This window comes from Candoia aspera, chromosome 1 (assembly GCF_035149785.1).
Source record: "Candoia aspera isolate rCanAsp1 chromosome 1, rCanAsp1.hap2, whole genome shotgun sequence".
Classification (NCBI taxonomy): domain Eukaryota; kingdom Metazoa; phylum Chordata; class Lepidosauria; order Squamata; family Boidae; genus Candoia; species Candoia aspera.
This window is the reverse complement of record NC_086153.1, coordinates 182945415-182963061: the sequence shown is the minus strand read 5'-3', so window position 1 is coordinate 182963061 and position 17647 is coordinate 182945415. Positions and strand designations below refer to the sequence as shown.

Sequence of the window (17647 nt, the reverse complement as noted above, 5' to 3'; positions counted from 1 at the left end):
TCACTGTCAAATTTAAGAAGAGTAGCCAACTATTAAAGCAGACAAAAGAAGAGACCTGAGGCCTGCACATTTATTCAGGCATCTCTGTCAGCTGAATCAAGTTGTAGACAATGGAGAAGTTTAGTGAAAATAAGCTTATCTGTTTAGGAACACATGCTGGTTACACTAGGTTTAATTGTTAAACGGGGGGCAGGGGGGAGAAAATGGTTAGCAGAATTCTCAAACTATTTTCTTTAAGAGTGGTTTCTGGACTTTAGTGAAAGAACTTTATAGAAATGCTCAGCAATTATCTGCGTTCTAACTTAATAGTTGGTTTTTATTTGCAGCCTGGAGATAAATGGAGGACCACCTGCTGTCCCTATACACATACGAGGTAATTTATGTGTAGCTAATAGGAGCCAGTTTGGTGTAGCAGTTAAGGCACCAGGCTAGAAACTGGGTGTCCATGAGTTCTAGTCCCATCTTAGCCACAAAGCCAGCTGGGCAACCTTGGGCCAGTCACTCTCTCTCAGCCGTAATAAGGAAGCAAGGGCAAACCACTTCCAAAATCTTGCCAGGAAAACTGCAGAGAGTTGTCCAGGCAATCTCCAAGAATCAGACATGATTGATTTTTAATTTTTTTTTTTTAAAAAGACTACATAATACAGTACACAAATCAAGAAAGCATTTGGTTACCACACAAAATGTAAAGGAAGTTAAACATGCAACCTAAACAGTGTATTATCTGCAAAAAACCATTACCTAATAAACATGTAACCCAAAGATGTCCATAGCCTTCTAGGGTTGCCTTCCACCAGAAATTTCTTGTAATTCAAACTGCTGTTCTTGAAGGCTCATTAGCTTGGTTAGATGGCCACTCTAAAGAGGCTGAGAACTGCATACACGGAAGCCAGTGGCATTTGTGAAGCCTATTTTTATGAATAGGACTGTTCCAGGAATGATGGGAACCTGTGTACAATGAAGTAGAGCAGCTGCATCTATTCTCAGGACTGTATTGCTGCTCTGTACATGTGCCCTTGGCAAAGACATGGTTGGCTTAAAGACTTGTAAATAAGTGCTATCTTGGTGCCCTCCTGTACTCTGAAACGTGGTCCCAGAATTGAGTCTGAAGTGCAGCACAGTCCTAATAAGCATTAAACAGCCATAAGGTTTAATGTTATTAGTAAGCAGCCAGGAATAGACCTCCAGTCCTTTACATTTTTCCTAACAACAGCCCATCATGTTACATGGCAGCATTTTTGAGAAGATGACTTTCAATAGGAATATAACAGTGGTGGATTATGAACTTAGGTTCATACTGGAACAGGATAAATATTGCCAGCAGCTGCTTATCTACTAGAGATGAAAGTGTATGTGACTAAGCCGCTGCAGCCCCCAACGCACATCGCACTGAAAGCCACCCAGTCATAAAAATGCCCCCAAAGCTCAGAAATAAGTGGAGAAAATAGCTTGCCTAAAAGTCAGCATTGATCAGGAGCAATTTTTTGAGAGGAGGTTGCAGACATGGGCATTGTAAATTAGTTTTCCTTTCCCCCTTGTGAACCTGCTGTCAATCCAGGCTGCCACCCATGCTGTAACGAAGCTTAAAGATACCTTCTAGAGCAGCCTTTCTCAACCTTTTGACCCCAGAGGAACGCTTGAAATATTTTTTAGGCCTCGGGGAACCCCTGCACATTCAGGCTCAAATATAGGCCACAAGTTACAAAATTATTATATTTGTTTCATGTGTATATATTCATTAAGTGTTCTTAAAGTAAAAATAAAGAAAGTTACCTCTTTAATGTGAAGTTGTCAGAAACTGAAATAAGTTTTTAAATAAATCGTGATCTCCCAGGGAACCCCTAGTGACCCCTCACAGAATCCTGGGGTTCCACAGAACCCTGGTTGAGAAACCATGATCTATAGCATCTCTTGTTCAATCCAGGTGGAAATGCATAGCTGGGTAACATCTTGTCATGCGCTGCCTACCTCTGAATAATGCTCAGACACTGGTTCTGTGGAACAGGCTCTGATTTATTCACGGTGTAGGTACAGTATAGGAAAAAAGCTGAGAGTGACAGGAGCGCGCCGGTGCGGGGTTTAAATACCCCGCGCCGGTCAGCGCCCCCTCACTCGCGGTTACGTCACCCCCCTTTGTCCAACACGTTGTCCTGCCGGCAGGTGAGGGGTTGCGAGGCCCCGCTGGCGTTCCGGGATCGCCCATCATCGGTTTCTCTATTCCTCCGGTGATTGCTGTCAGCTGGGCGATCTCCGTTGCGTTAGCGCTAACAGCTTGGGTGTGCCTCGCGATCCGTTTAGCCATTGTTTCTTGTCCTTCAGTCTTTGTGAGTTGATGGCTACTTATCTTGAGCCCCTTCCCCCGTTTCCTTGCTATTGTCATGTGTGCCATTGCGCTGATGTCTTCAGCTCAACGGCACTCATGACACATCTGCAAATTGATACCTCATCCCAAACTGATGGGAGTTCTCCCATCAGTGGCTTCCTGCAGATGTTAAACAATGGGTAAAGAGCACTGAGCCCCGGGGTATCCCAGACTGGAGTGACCTCAAGCCTGAGCATTTTCCCCATTAACAATGATTGAACTGCATGCTTAGGAAGGAGCAAAACCACTATACCTCAAATCCCAATTATCACAGGCAGTCCAGAAGGATGCTATGATTGATGATACTGTGTTCTGCTGAAAGATCTAAATCAGTGTTTTTCAAACTTGGCAACTTTAAGATGTGTGAATGTCAACTCCCAGAAGCCCCAGCCAGCATGCTGGGGAATTCTGGGAGTTGAGGTCCACACATTTTAAAGTTGCCAAGGTTGAAAACACTGATCTAAAGGCTTGCACTCCTACATCCGGGTTCCCTCCACAAGAACGACCAATGCTGTTTCTAGTCCACGTCTGGGTCTGATAATCCACTTCCCCAAGGGCCCTCTGCAACTGCAGACCAACCATCTTCTCCAGAGACTTCCCCCCAAAAAGGGAAGGTCGAAGGCCAGACAATAATTGCATAGCGTGGCTGGATTAAGAGATGGCCTCATCAGGAAAGCACACACTACTACCCTTTTCAAGGTGGCAGGAACCATTCTCCAATGTAGCTGCTCAGCCCACCTCTAGCTGTTCCAATGAGCCAGGTGGAATAAGAACCCAGCCCACAAGTAGTCAAACTCATGCTGCAGCATTATGTGACTGAACAATCTGAAATATTCTGCAGATAATACTGACAGTATTAAAAGCAGTGTTTTCATTTTCCAGAAAAATTTCGAGGTACCGGTGTTAAAGTATACAAAGCAAAGTTTCGTCCAAAGGATTCTCTCTTTTTAATGCCAATAACTACAGACATAATGGGAAGATTAAGAACTATGGAGAAACCCCGCATTCCAGTATCTGGACACTATCAATTTCCACACACAACAACATCTGACCTCATTAAGGTTTCACGACCAAGAATTGTCAATGTCAATGCACTCAAGCATAATTTGTCAGAAAATAAAGCTTAAAAATACTGTCTATATTGCAGTAGCACAAAAAAAAAAAAGGTCCTGTTATTGTACAGTTTAATGCAAATATAAATTACTATTGTGTCTATAATGGATTTACTCCAAATTGGGAATAGAACGTCTGCCTTAATAATGCAAGAAATTGTTACAGTAGTATGAAATAAAAACAGTGGCCATCAAATATGTCTTCATGTGTGAAAAGCAGCTAAAATGAAGAATCAAAATGAATTAAACTATATCTTTATTTCAAATAATGTAGCATTGCAGCAAGGAAAGGGATATGAAATGCTAACATTCGCTGAAAAGCTCTTGAAAACAAGGACTCTGCATGAGGCAAATGGCTGTAAAGACACTGCTGCAAATCTTGGATAACTTCAAACATTAGCTGCTGCTTGGAAGGGGCTCTTTACCTATGAATTTGGTGTTTTTTAAAGACACATAAATATTTGCTTCCTCCCCTCCCCAGTTATCTTGGCTACTCTCATCTCAATCTATTTTACCCCTTCTCTCCTCCTCATTGCAGCTATCCCTTTTTATTCTATTTCCCTCCTTTTTTTCTCTTACTTTTTAGCTGTTTCTGCTGGAAGAAGGGAGGCAAATATTTGTGCATGTATTTGTATACTTCTGTGTATTCTGGAGTAGTTTGCATCTGAGAGAAAGAATGGTTGGTATGTATTGGTGGGGATCAACTCATTTTGTAAAGGGAGAACCTTATTTTACAAGCAATTAATTGTTGTTAGTAGTTATTAACTGAACTAATGTGACTTTTTCTTGTCCTGCCTCTATCATTTTTGGAATATAACCTCTGGCAGTTATATCTATATACAGACATTTTGTTGTTTATTCGTTCAGTCGCTTCCAACTCTTCATGACTTCATGGACCAGCCCACGCCAGAGCTTCCTGTCGGTCATCGCCACCCCCAGCTCCCCCAGGGACGAGTCCGTCACCTCTAGAATATCATCCATCCACCTTGCCCTTGGTCAGCCCTTACTTTTGCCTTCCACTCTCCCTAACATCAGCATCTTCTCCAGGGTGTCCTGTCTTCTCATTATGTGGCCAAAGTATTTCAGTTTTGCCTTTAATAAATCATTCCCTCAAGTGAGCAGTCTGGCTTTATTTCCTGGAGGATGGACTGGTTTGATCTTCTTGCAGTCCAAGGCACTCTCAGAATTTTCCTCCAACACCACAGTTCCAAAGCATCGATCTTCCTTCTCTCAGCCTTCCTTATGGTCCAGCTCTCACAGCCATATGTTACTACTGGGAATACCACTGCTTTAACTATGCGGGCCTTTGTTGTCAGTGTGATGTCTCTGCTCTTAACTATTTTATCGAGATTTGTCATTGCTCATTGCTCTTCTCCCAAGGATTAAATATCTTCTGATTTCCTGACTGCAGTCAGCATCTGCAGTAATCTTTGCACCTAGAAATACAAAGTCTTTCACTGCCTCTATGTCTTCTCCATTTGCCAGTTATCAATCAAGCTGGTTGCCATAATCTTGGTTTTTCTGAGGTTTAGCTGCAGGCCAGCTTTTGCACTTTCTTCTTTCACCTTCATCATAAGGCTCCTCAGTACCTCTTCGCTTTCAGCCATCGAAGTGGTATCATCTGCATATCTGCGATAGTTAATGTTTCTTCCAGCAATTTTAACTCCAGCCTTGGATTCCTCAAGCCCAGCATGTCGCATGATGTGTTCTGCATACAAGTTGAATAGGTAGGGTGAGGGGATACAGCCCTGCCATACTCCTTTCCCAATCTTAAACCACTCCGTTGTTCCGTGGTCTGTTCTTACCACTGCTACTTGGTCGTTATACAGATTCCTCAGGAGGCAGACAAGATGACTTGGTATCCCCATACTGCTAAGAACTTGCCACAATTTGTTATGGTCCACACAGTCAAAGGCTATAGAATAGTCAATAAAACAGAAATAGATGTTTTTCTGAAACTCCCTGGCTTTTTCCATTATTCAGCGGATATTGGCAATTTGGTCCCTAGTTCCTCTGCCTTTGCTAAACCCAGCTTGTACATCTGGCAATTCTCGCTCCATGAATTGCTGAAGTCTACCTTGCAGGATCTTGAGCATTACCTTACTGGCAAGTGCCACTGTTCGATAGTTTGAACATTCTTTAGTGTTTCCCTTTTTTGGTATGGGGATATAAGTTGATTTTTTCCAATCTGATGGCCATTCTTGTGTTTTCCAAATTTCCTGGCATATAGCATGTATTACCTTTACAGCATCATCTCGCAAGATTTTGAACAATTCAGCTGGGATACCATCATCTCCTTCTGCCTTGTTATTAGCAATGCTTCTTAAGGCCCATTCAACCTCACTCTTCAGGATGTCTGGCTCTAACTCACTGACCACACTGTCAAAGCTATCCCTGATATTATCTTTCCTATAAAGGTCTTCTGTGTATTCTTGCCACCTTTTCTTGATCTCTTCTTCTTCTGTTAGGTCCTTGCCATCTTTGTTTTTGATCATACCTATTTTTGCCTGGAATTTACCTCGAATGTTTCTAATTTTCTGGAAGAGGTCTCTTGTCCTTCCTATTCTATTGTCTTCTTCCATTTCTGCACATTGCTTGTTTAAAAATAATTCCTTGTCTCTTCTGGCTAACCTCTGGAATTCTGCATTTAATTGGGCATATTTCCCCCTATCGCTGTTGCCTTTTGCTTTCCTTCTTTCTTGGGCTACTTCTAGTGTCTCAGCAGACAGCCATTTTGCCTTCTTGGTTTTTTCTTTCTTTGGGATGTATTTTATTGCCGCCTCCTGAACGATGTTGCGAACTTCTGTCCATAGTTCTTCCATATATACACACACACACACACACACACACACATATAAAAAAAACACAGATATAAAAAGGTGACGTGTTCACTTTTATTGGGTGGAAGAGTGGAATATCCAAGATTTATTTCAGCTGGAATTTGCAAATCTAGTGTAAGGATGGCGAGCAGGGAGCTCCCATCCAGGCTGTAAAGCGCATGCGTAGTACTGAGGAATTAAGCAGCCATTCAAAGAGACACAGATCAGGCCCGCCTTAGCCTTTGCGGTTTATATGTCTGGGTTTTTCCCATGCTTATTCAGTTTGTTAGGATTCTGTTTATGTAGCAGTAATAAACATTAGAGTACTACTCCTTGTCTCAGCATGTGTCTCACTGTTAGGACACCTAGATTACTTAGGTTGGGAAGCTGGGTACTCCACAAGATTCCCCCCCCCTTCTTCTTGTTTGTAGGTATTATTTTAAATTCAGCACTATCTTCCTTTCAGGAAGGTATAATATGTGTAGACATGCATAATATCCATTCCTTCTATTTCTGCAAACTATTTTCATTAAACCACTGGAAAATGCCAACCTTGTAATTTAATTGATGGTACATATATCCAAATTTGCAAACAATAAAATATTTAGAAACTCCTTCCTCATTTACCGTGACTAGAAATGTATCTCCTGTTTTAAGTTTTTCATTTTCAAACCTTAAATTTCTCCTAAGCTTATAATTAAATCACTCAGCAGTGTCACACAACTGGCCCAGATGACCAGGGGGCAACAAAATAGAGTCCCCATTAAAAGCTGTTTAATAATGATACATTCACTTTTTCCAAACAACTGAAAAAACCAAACATCATATTGCTAGATTTAGTGCTGGCACTTTGATGAAAGCTTCTTTTACTTGTTCTGAGATATCGGTTCCAAGTGGAGCTCTAAATGATAATATTAAAAAGTTCAATACATTATAATTAAAAATATAACACAAATTTAAAAATGGACAATTAATTATATATTACAAATATATGTATATGTTGCTTCTATAAGACCCTTCCGTATATAATGAAAATTACTATAAAGTCAGTAATTTATATAATTCAATCTTCACTTCCATAAACTATATTCAAAACAATACGCCTATCCCTATTTCTGTATCCAACCTACTTGATCCAAAAAGAAGGGATCTAGATTCAATTTTGTTTTAGGTAAAACCTTTCTTACCTGACCTTACTTTTTTCGTAGCCACATCTGTTTTATATGCCATAAATAAATAAGTGATCCAATATTTAATCCTGAATAGTTATAGTTTTAAATGCATAGTTTAGAAAGCTGTTGGACTGATTTCCATTGCATCAGGCCTAACCTTAAACAAGGTTGTATTTTGAGATTCAGTGCATCAGTGAAAATCATATACAAAGGTTGAATGCTGAGAAAAGGGTATTGATAAACTATCAATGTAAAGCTCAATTCCTCATGAAAAACAAATACAGATTTGCTTTTTTGGGAACTAATTTATATAATTCTAACAAACTTGTAAAACATCATTATCTTATACACTGATATAAAATAATATACACGCCCCACACCTATTTTAATAATCTTGCACATTCTATAACCAGAAACTTTTAAGGGGAGGAATTTCATGTAGTGTATAACTTTAAAAAGGCTTTAACCCTACTAGGGTGCTAGATATTATATAAAAAAGAATATGGTGAACAAGACTGAAGAAATGTCATGAATTCATTAATACTTGAAACCACAATATTTCTGCTTTTATAATATTCTTGATGAACTTAGGCTCAACCCTGATTTAAGCATCAACCAAAGAACTTTCAAAAACTCAATTTACTATTTTTGTAAATGCCTTCTTGCCATTCAACATACCGGCTGGGACTAACGTTTTTATTTTACCACTGAACACCAGAACAATTTTTGACAAAGATATTTCTCAAATAATAATTCTATACTTTTACAATTTTTAAGATTATCTGGGGAAAATAATGTGATTTAAAAATCTGTCTGATAAGGGAAAAGCACATTCTGTGCCAAAGAATTATTATTCGTATACAATAATTGTGCAACTACACCAAAATAAATTTGGCACATTTTCCTAATACAGAACACTTTCTTAAGTTTTTCAAGTAGCATTCAAATGGTCTGGATCAAATATAGAACATTCTATCTAGAGGGAGAACAAACCGAAAGATCAAACCAGAACCCAGATTAAGGAAAGGGATAGCAATTTACGTCTGACCCTGACCAGGCCTTCTCTGCTAGGAAAAAAGTTACCTTAGTCAGCTTCTCTAAACTCCTGTTTTGTAGATATGCAACGGCTGAAGAAATTCTGGAAGCCGAGTTCCAGCACAGCTTGGGCATTCCAAGTGGGAGTGGTTTTGGGGGTACAGTTTTTAAGCACTCAATATATACCACCTTCTTCTTATCCAAGGTTTTTTCTCCCTATAGCTCTGAGCACCATACAGATAATAAAGCAGAGCAAGAAAAGTGCAAAGAAATAGTTAACTACTTACTTTGGTTCATACCTGAAGTCTTCTACGTTATATAAGATACCTGATCCTGCAGAAAGCTTTTCAATGCCATTCCTATAAAGGAAATATTTATGTAATTAAGTAAAAAATTTCATTTCTCTGTTACTTCACAATGAACACAAAGCATTTATCACATTGAACACAGAACAATTATTGGCAGAGTCTTCAACCATACTTCCTCATTTCCTATTAGATATTATTCCTGTTAATCTAATTATTTTCACTACAAGAAGGAACCTGAGGCAACTTTCATGCAAAATAAGCCATTGATTTCCTTCACATTTTTAATCAAAAAGGCAAAGGCAGTGGTCTTTTTCTGCAACCCATGATGCTGCAGAGGCCTTGGTCCATAATGAATTACCTAGGTGTTTGCCAATTCCATACAGGAAATGCATCTCAAATATTTATGATCACATACCCCAAAGACATACAGTGTATGTACACATAAAAAGTATATGCAGTTGCCTATATAAAACTTGCATGTTACTAGTTATATAGTAGCATATAACTAGTAATTGGAAATTAATCATGATGTTCTGCAATTATGTATCTCGTTCAAAACTGAAAACATCCCTTCCTTACCATGCAATCATAACACCGTTGTCAGTGCAAAGCTTTGGAGGTGGACATACCAATGTGAAATTAGTAGCATCTGCTACACGCTGCAGAGTTCTACGGATATATTGGTTACTTGCAACACCCCCTGAAACCACCTGAAAACAAAGTTGAGAGAGGAACTCACAGTAAATAGTTGCATCTTGTAACTCCATTTGTGCATGTCAATGGAGGGAACATAAAATGTGAGCCTGCCCTCCTTGTGATCTCTCTGAATTAAATATGATACAAAGAAAAACGGTAAATGTTTGTGACGTAATGTTATTACTTATTATCACAGGGTTGGTAACAAAGCTCCCAGCACACCTATGGAATTTCAATAAATATAAATTTGAATTGCTGAAATAATCTTATGAAGAGTTCAGCGTTGTCACATGAGATTACTCAAGTTCTTGGAAGGACAAGATTGCTGAATTGCAATGAGATTTGGCAGTCACGCAAGAATTTCAGCTATTTGTTTGTTTGTTTGTTTTGGGGCATGGATAATCTGAAGATCTTTTCTCCTTTACTTGCATCTGGACTATACTACTGTTTCTAACCCAACTCTGTTAAAGTCCTACAAAATTTCCTTGGAGATCAAGGCATTAATATTCTTTTTTTAGTTAAAATCTCTATATTTCCTTTCAACTGTGCAGATGTATATGATATTCTTTTCCTAAGTAAAGGATGATTCTATCAGTCTGCATACATGATTCCATAGAAGACATTGTTTTTACTGAGGAGGAATACTTCTCCAAATGCATTTTATTTTATTTATTTTAATAACTGTTGTCTGGAGTTAAATACTGCAATGACAAATGCACTAATTCATCAAACCCCAGATGACTGAAAACACCCAAAGCTTCACAAATCAATAATGTTTATTTCAGTGATGGTGTCTTCAAACAGTTGTACAGCCACATCAGAACATTAGCTTCTTGGAGGAGATAAAAAATGGATGAGTTTTTGCTTTCAACTACCATGTCCCCTGAAAGTCTCAATACAACAAAAAGGGCAATGCTCAATGCTTTGTTTTATGCTCTAGCCTAGGGTGGATCTGCTTAAAGTTCTTTGGAAATTAGGTTTTGTTGTTTAAAAACAAATCTTTTTTTTTTTTTCCAAAAAAGAGATACCTAATATCCAAAGAACTTCCTACCAGATAATATGAATTTATCTCTGTTTCTTTTAACATGTGGAAAGGAAGTTATTTCTCAAAAGAGACCTCTGGAAGATTTACATTGTTTTTTAACCAATCTGGTAACTTGAACATTAGGAGTTGTTTTATTTAAAAAAAAGATGCTTGACTCCTAAATGAACCTGAAATACATTGATCAATAAATATCACTGTGTGGGCAAGGCTATATATACTTGTGAACAAGGAATGTAGAGCATTGTGAACCAGAGGCTATTATGGCCAGTGTGCAGTTAAAGAATATCCGGCAGCCAAACAGGCAGGCTCAGTCCCACTTTGAGCTGACTTCCCCTAACTGTAAGCACAGTCAAGTCCTGGAATATTTTCTTCCTTCATGGTAGCAAGGCCTGATATTATTTGGAGTCTGCCCCTTGGCCAGTTCACTATTTCCATGATCAAGAAACAGTCAGTCTTGGAACCTGAGATAATTAAAGGTGTAACCTTCACACAGAACTTACCAAAATTTCCCTTCCTGGCGGTATGAGTCCTTTCTCTCTGCAGAAGAGAATGGCCCGATGTGTTCGTTGAGCAATGTGTGCAGTTGTCGTGTGCAGGACTGCTGCAGCAAGGTCCGAAAGGCAGGAGAGGAGTTGCCCTTCCTGAAGGCCTGCAGGAATTACCATCACATAGATTTTCAAAACAGACATGCAGCAAAGCACACACTCAGCTTGGGACTCTTTGGGCAAATACCTTCTGCCTCTTCTTCTCTTGAAATTGTTCTAGTGATTTCAGTCTTCAGTCCAGCAAAAGAGAAGTTGCAATCATGGTATCGTTGCATTGGGATTGGGAATTTGTACTGCAGAATGTTACCCCGCTGAGCCAAGATTTCTATTGCTCTTCCGCCACTCAGGCCAGAGCATTCTGGATGCTTATGTAAAGAAAGTCTTCTAGCTACCTTAAGAAAAGTAAATGGAAAAAAAAAATTAAGTTCACAAGAGATTCAAGAAATATCTCATTTCAAGTTTACAAAATTCTTCTTTTGAAGCAATCTTTCTTACTAGCTTATCCAATAGGGATTTTGACAAAATAAGTGATGTGTATTTTCACGATGCAGCACAAGTGAACATGCTTCATACATAAATGAAGTGTGCTGATATCAATAAAATGAATCATGCTATTTAAAAAAGGAAACGGGTAGATTGCAATCCCATTTAAAGAAAAGGAAGTGACAGAATGATTCTTTTTCTGAAAATATGTGTCTGGCACCACTGGAAACCTTAAATTTGAGCAAATCTGTACAATTAGCATAATTCTTTCAGCTAAATGAGAATAGGTAAAGGTAAAGGTTTCCCTTGACATTAAGTCCAGTCGTGTCCGACTCTAGGGGGCGGTGCTCATCTTTGTTTCAAAGCCGAAGAGCCGGCGCTTGTCCGTAGACACTTCCGTGGTCATGTGGCCAGCATGACAGTCACAGAACGCTGTTACCTGCCTGCCGAAGTGGTACCTATTAATCTACTCACATTTGCATGTTTTCGAACTGCTAGGTTGGCAGGAGCTGGGACTAGCAACGGGAGCTCACCCCGTCATGCGGATTCGAACTGCCAACCTTCCGATCGGCAAGCTCAGCAGCTCAGCGGTTTAACCTGCAGCGCCACCGCATCCCTTAAATGAGAATATGCGACCAAAATTATTCCTGTTCCTAGCTTTCGTTACCTTACTGATGATTACAGGAAGTGGGTTATATAGCGATTCTATCACTCAGGCCACTGATAGAATCAAGCCACACTTTTTATTCATTTGGCATTAGCAGTGTGATGAGCAAAGTCCATCTTTTCCCATCTATATGGGAATTTTGCAGACAAGGGGAGGCTCAGTGAATCTCCAGTATCCAGCATGACCAAGAGCAAATTCAAAAATTATCCTGATCTGGCTGGGGACTGTAGAGGAAAAAAATCCCCCAGTGGATCCCTATGGGGATAGTGGTTCATAATGTTGGTGATTCTTCACACTAAGCCTCCCTCCCTCTTTCTTCCTGGGTATATGAACCAGGGCAGAACTTCTATTAAGACTAAAGAATGGGAAAAATGCCAAAAGTCATGCTCCGCATGCCTTCCCAAACTTGTCAGCCTGGGAGCTACATTTTGCCTTTGTGTTATATGGGGGTTGCAGGCAGCATAGTTTATGTTATCTTGCCATTTCCAGAGTAGATGGAGCTTTGGGCCTGTTTTCAGGGTGTTTTAGAGCTGGAAAGGTTTAATGGGAAAATGGCACAAAATCAACACCCATCAGAAATCAAATGGGACTACTTCAGATTTTTTTAAAGGGTGAAATGGAAATCAGTGGGTGGAAATGAAATGCTGGGGAAGCACATGTAGCCAAGGGCTATCTACACCTGCTGTAAAACAATACTCCTGAAATATACATGTATGGTGGACCCCAAAACCTGGAAACCTCTAGAAGTTGCCACCAAAATATAATTTTTAATGTTATAGAAGTGAGAAATTATTGAATACCCAAGGAGTAATTATGTGACTTTAGATAGATAGATAGTTTATTCAGTCAATGACCAGCAACATAAAATTAATAAGAACAATAAAAAGCATCAAACTAAATCAAATGAATACGATTACACATAGACAACTATAAATCAAAACAATTACCATATAATCTCTAAATCCCTAGTAAAATAATAACATATTTGTTTATCTAACATTAATAGATCTGTTATATTAATACTATATTATTTTGTAAAATGTATATCCTCAAGAAATTTTAAAAAAACATTAAAAAATAGCTAATCAAAATATTCGTAAAAATAGAAAAATAAGCAGAAATCCCTACCTCTTTAACCGGTTTTGCCTTATTATCGTTGCAGCAGCACAAAATTTAGCTACTGCATGTGACTTTAAAAGTTAAGTCTGTGTACTAGCCCTACTCAATTTTGGATCGTGCCCCAGTATATCATTCAAAGGATCTTGGCTTGAAAACATTTATGTGCCAATAATGTATATTAAAATAATCACCTTATCAAGCATGTCCCCTGGTGCAATGTCCTTTGTTTGTCCAAGGAGAAGAAAGTCTGAAACTCCTTGTGCTACTGCCAGTATACAATGACCCCCAGAGAGCAAAAGGACAAGAAAAGGAAATGCTACGAGATCCGTCAGTCGGGCAGTGAGTGCGTGTGCTTCCATATGATGGATAGGGATGAAAGGTTTCTGATGCTTCTTCACCAGTTCTAAACTATATTTCAATCCAATTCCAAGGCTTAATGCAAGTCCTGGCATCACAGTTGTCGCAATAGCTGAGATATCATCCATGCTGACGCCACTGGCTGAGACCGCATGTTGCACTACCCTTGCAATATTTTCTTGGTGAAGCTTTTGTGCTACTGAAGGAATAATGCCACCTGTTCTAATTAGAAACAAACATCTGCATTGAAATCTATTGGTCTGCTTTAAATAGGAGGATTAATGTCCAGGCAGTTACCTTTTTCTCTCCCACCTGTCCTGCTTGATTGTCCTGCAATATCATCTTGACACTACTGATGGACTCCTGCCAGTATAATTTCCCAAACAGCAATGAAGCTAGAGAATGGGGAAATTTTATTGACCCTTTTCAGTCTCCTGACATTACTAACTATGTTACAGTATTAACATTATGTCTATCTTACAGGATTTTTGTGACAGTAAAATTGGGGTTGGGAGAATATTTATTTAGCAAATTTATATAGGCACCCATAAAATACCATATAGACTCCTTGATATTCTGGAGGAAAAATGGCAAGTAACTGCAAGAAACAAACTGTGATCTAAATCTAATGTTTCCAACTTCCTATGGTGTTCTATATCCATGGGCTTCTTTTTCTTTCTTTTTTTACAGGAAAACTGGTAATTCAGAAAGCAGATCACACCTTTAATTCAAGCAGCAGTTTCCCCAGAAATGCTTTCAGTCAAGAACTAGGTAGTTCTTTAAGAGAAGCTGAAAACCTCACAACTATCATCAATGCTCCTAATATGGAGGTTTTGCTACAGAACATGCTTTTGGAGGGACAACACTTCAAACAAGAGTGTTCAGAAACTCCAATGAGTAAAACATTTCATCACCCACTTCTTGATAGGAGGAAGACCTATTTGGCCTGTTCCACTGATTTTGAACTATAAATCTAGAAGCAATCTGACAGCAGCTTAACATAATTTCCTAATATGAACTAGAGGCCATTTTCCAGATACCTTTGGGTGGGGATATAAAATATGACATAAAATTGTTCATATTCCAGACATCAGTAAATTTTAACGTCCTTATAAGCTCTACTCTACTCACCTTTTGCTGCCAAAGAAGGACTCTACAAGCTTTCAGATAAGGAAAGCATGGTATATTCCTTTTCTAATAATCAACGTAAACAGCATGGATTAAAAATTTATAGTTTCTTTTATTAAGTTGTAACAAAATGTGACATACACGCTTCATTTATTCAGTCAGGCATCATTCCTACTTATAGCCCTAATTTTAAAGGAAAGAGGTTTTCTACTTTAATTTTTAAAAGGATCAGATTTCCAGAATTCTGATACATAGAAATGGCAACAACGCTAGGCAAACTGAGGCAGCTAAAACATAATTTCACTCACAATAAGAATTACTTACTCTAAATGAACATCAGTTTGAGAATGTAATGCTTCGCCTAAAATGCTACCAGTTTCATCCACCACAGCAGCTCCTGTATCATCACAGCTTGTTTCTATTCCCAGGACTATTTTAGTAGAAAAGAATTTGCCACCATGAACAGAGACCTTACTTAAATAATTATTCCAAGAACACATAGAAGGCTTCAATATTCTTCCCAAACTGGCCGCTGTTAAAGGTTTCAGTAAATAGGGACCCCTACAAAGAAACTGTACAGAAATGAAATTTAGAAATTAATGTCTATCAGTTATTAAAAATCTGCTTCATACACATTCTCAACTGATGGGGTAACTGTTTCATGCTGATAGCTGATAACGTAGTTTAAGAACTACTTTGTTTTTGGCTTAGAGGGAAACTATGGCTGATATACCGTAACAGACAGACTCACATAGCACGCTAGATGTTCTGAGTGAACCTAGAACTAAGACACATATGGGATAAAACTCTGTAAAATATTACTGCCACTATTCCCCAAAGACTAGAGAGCCAGTTTGGTGTAATGGTTAAGTACCAGGCTAGAAACCAGGAGACTGTGAGTTCTAGTCCTGCCTTAGGCACAAATCCAGCTGGGACAGTCACACCCCCTTACCCCTAGGAAGCAGGCAAGGGCAAACCACTTCCGAAAAACCTTGCCAAGAAAACTGCAGTCACCAGGAGTAAACACTGACTCGAAGCCACACACAAAAGAAAATCCCTAAAGACCATACTGTACTTCACATTTTCAAAAGACAAAATTTTAATAATCTTCCACCCTCCTGGCTAGAAATTTTGGGAGTTGCAATTCTATTACATCTGGGGGCTCTCAGGTTCTAGAAAGCAGTTTTAATAATAGTATTCAATATGTTTCTATAATATTGGGTACATTATGTAGTAAGTATTGGCTTTAATGTATGGAGAACATAATTTGTTAAATAGCACACTTACTTCTATTAAACAAAATCTATTAATTTATTGCAGCTCAAGTTAAATTTTAAAACAATCTGATAAAACCTTCTTTCTCCTTCCCAAATATAAGCCAGAGTCCAGGGTGCAGAATTGCTATTTAAACCTTATAAAAATAATAGACATTAGGGCTTTTTGAGAGAAGCAGTAGTCAGTCATTAAATAGAAGTCAGATATTTTCCTTCACAGTTGTGGAATTGCTATTTCCTCGCACTCAGAAGTGTACCAATCTGCTACTGGAACAAATACAATTTTTCCTCGTAGTAAATACATTGATTACTATTGCTAGCAATGCAAGGAATGGAGTGTTTAAATATCTTGGGTCCTTATTTTTACAGCAACAAATAATACAACAGAAATCCATACAAACTTTCCCCATTTTGTAAATCTGAAATTTGTAATGAATTCTGTATTTTTTTTAGAAATGAGTTGGCTGGCTATGCAGTCCAGGACTGAATGCAGCACAAAGTATAACCCTATACATAAAACGTATCATACATATGGAAAATATTTCTATCTAGTTGCGAAAACTAAGAGTTGAGATCAGCTGAATAGGCTAAGCATTTAGAATTAACTGAAAATACTTTATATATGGAGTTTTTACCTGTGTCAAAGCCATGGTTTTAGAACAGGCTTTCTGAATTCACACTTTGCATTTCAGGGTCTCCTGAGACAGACATACAGACAAAATCTGAAACAAATGTACATAAAATAGTATTTACGTACTTTCCCAGAAAAGTGAGTTAAATAATTTAACTCTATGTTTCTCATTTTTGCAACCATGTCTACAAGTCCAAAGATAACTGCAATTAATTTGTGTTCAGTTACCACAAAGAATGACTACCATTACTATTACTACTAAATTCAATGTATATCCCATATTTATGCTCTAAGATGGTCATGCAAACATCATGCCTACAGAATTGGATTTGGACACGTCGCAAATGCAAAATGGGGAATTTCAGCAGTGGACCAGAAACTGAACCGTGTTGATATCAGCATCCATTTAACTGTCTCAATACATGCCCTTGACATCTGAAGGTCACCAAAGATTGCTTTGTGACCCAGTTTGGTGTAGTGCTTAAGGCATCAGGCTAGAATCCGGGAGACTGGGAGTTCTAGTCCCACCTTGGGCACAAAGCCAGCTGGGTGACCTTGGGCCAGTCACTCTCAGCCCTAGGGAAGCAGGCAAGGGCAAACCACTTCCGAAAAACCTTGCCAAGAAAACTGCAGGCAGTCTCTGAGAATCAGACACAACTGAATGGATTAGAAAAAAAAAGACTGCTTTAAAAAGGTCATACAGCCTTCCACACCTTGATGCCCATGATATGTATATATGTATGCATAATTTAGATTTCAAGGACCACTCAACTCAAAAATTTCTAAAACAAATAAACGACACCCTTTAATATTCCTTTCAAAATATACTGCACAAGTTTCCTGCTGTCACCTATTTTAAACAAGGTAATTAGGAGATCATGATCTCATTATTAG

At 38.7% G+C, this 17647-nt stretch overlaps 2 protein-coding genes across 3 annotated transcripts in view; one reads left to right on the top strand and one right to left on the bottom strand.

Annotated features, from left to right (window-relative positions):
- ANKAR (ankyrin and armadillo repeat containing) overlaps positions 1–3885 on the top strand; it is a 52334-nt gene extending 48449 nt beyond the window's left edge. The window contains exons 21-22 of the mRNA XM_063318072.1: positions 327–373; positions 3245–3885. Of these exons, the coding sequence (XP_063174142.1) occupies positions 327–373; positions 3245–3489 (292 nt within the window). The 3' untranslated portion in view covers positions 3490–3885. The remainder of the gene's footprint in view (positions 1–326; positions 374–3244) is intronic.
- Positions 3886–6358: 2473 nt separating this feature from the next.
- Positions 6359–16858, bottom strand: OSGEPL1 (O-sialoglycoprotein endopeptidase like 1). 2 transcript variants are annotated; one of them, XM_063318075.1, is made up of 9 exons: positions 16758–16858; positions 15173–15420; positions 13555–13942; positions 11282–11486; positions 11050–11198; positions 9388–9518; positions 8788–8859; positions 6659–7194; positions 6359–6423 (listed from the first exon to the last, which is right to left on the bottom strand). In XM_063318075.1, the coding sequence occupies exons 1-8, from the start codon at positions 16770–16772 to the stop codon at positions 7116–7118; spliced, it is 1287 nt and encodes a 428-aa protein (XP_063174145.1). In that variant the 5' UTR covers positions 16773–16858; the 3' UTR covers positions 6359–6423; positions 6659–7115. The 2 variants fall into 2 exon arrangements, with proteins under 2 accessions (XP_063174145.1, XP_063174146.1); XM_063318076.1 differs by lacking the exon at positions 16758–16858 and having other exon boundaries at positions 13555–13937; positions 15173–15284.
- Positions 16859–17647: the final 789 nt, after the last annotated feature.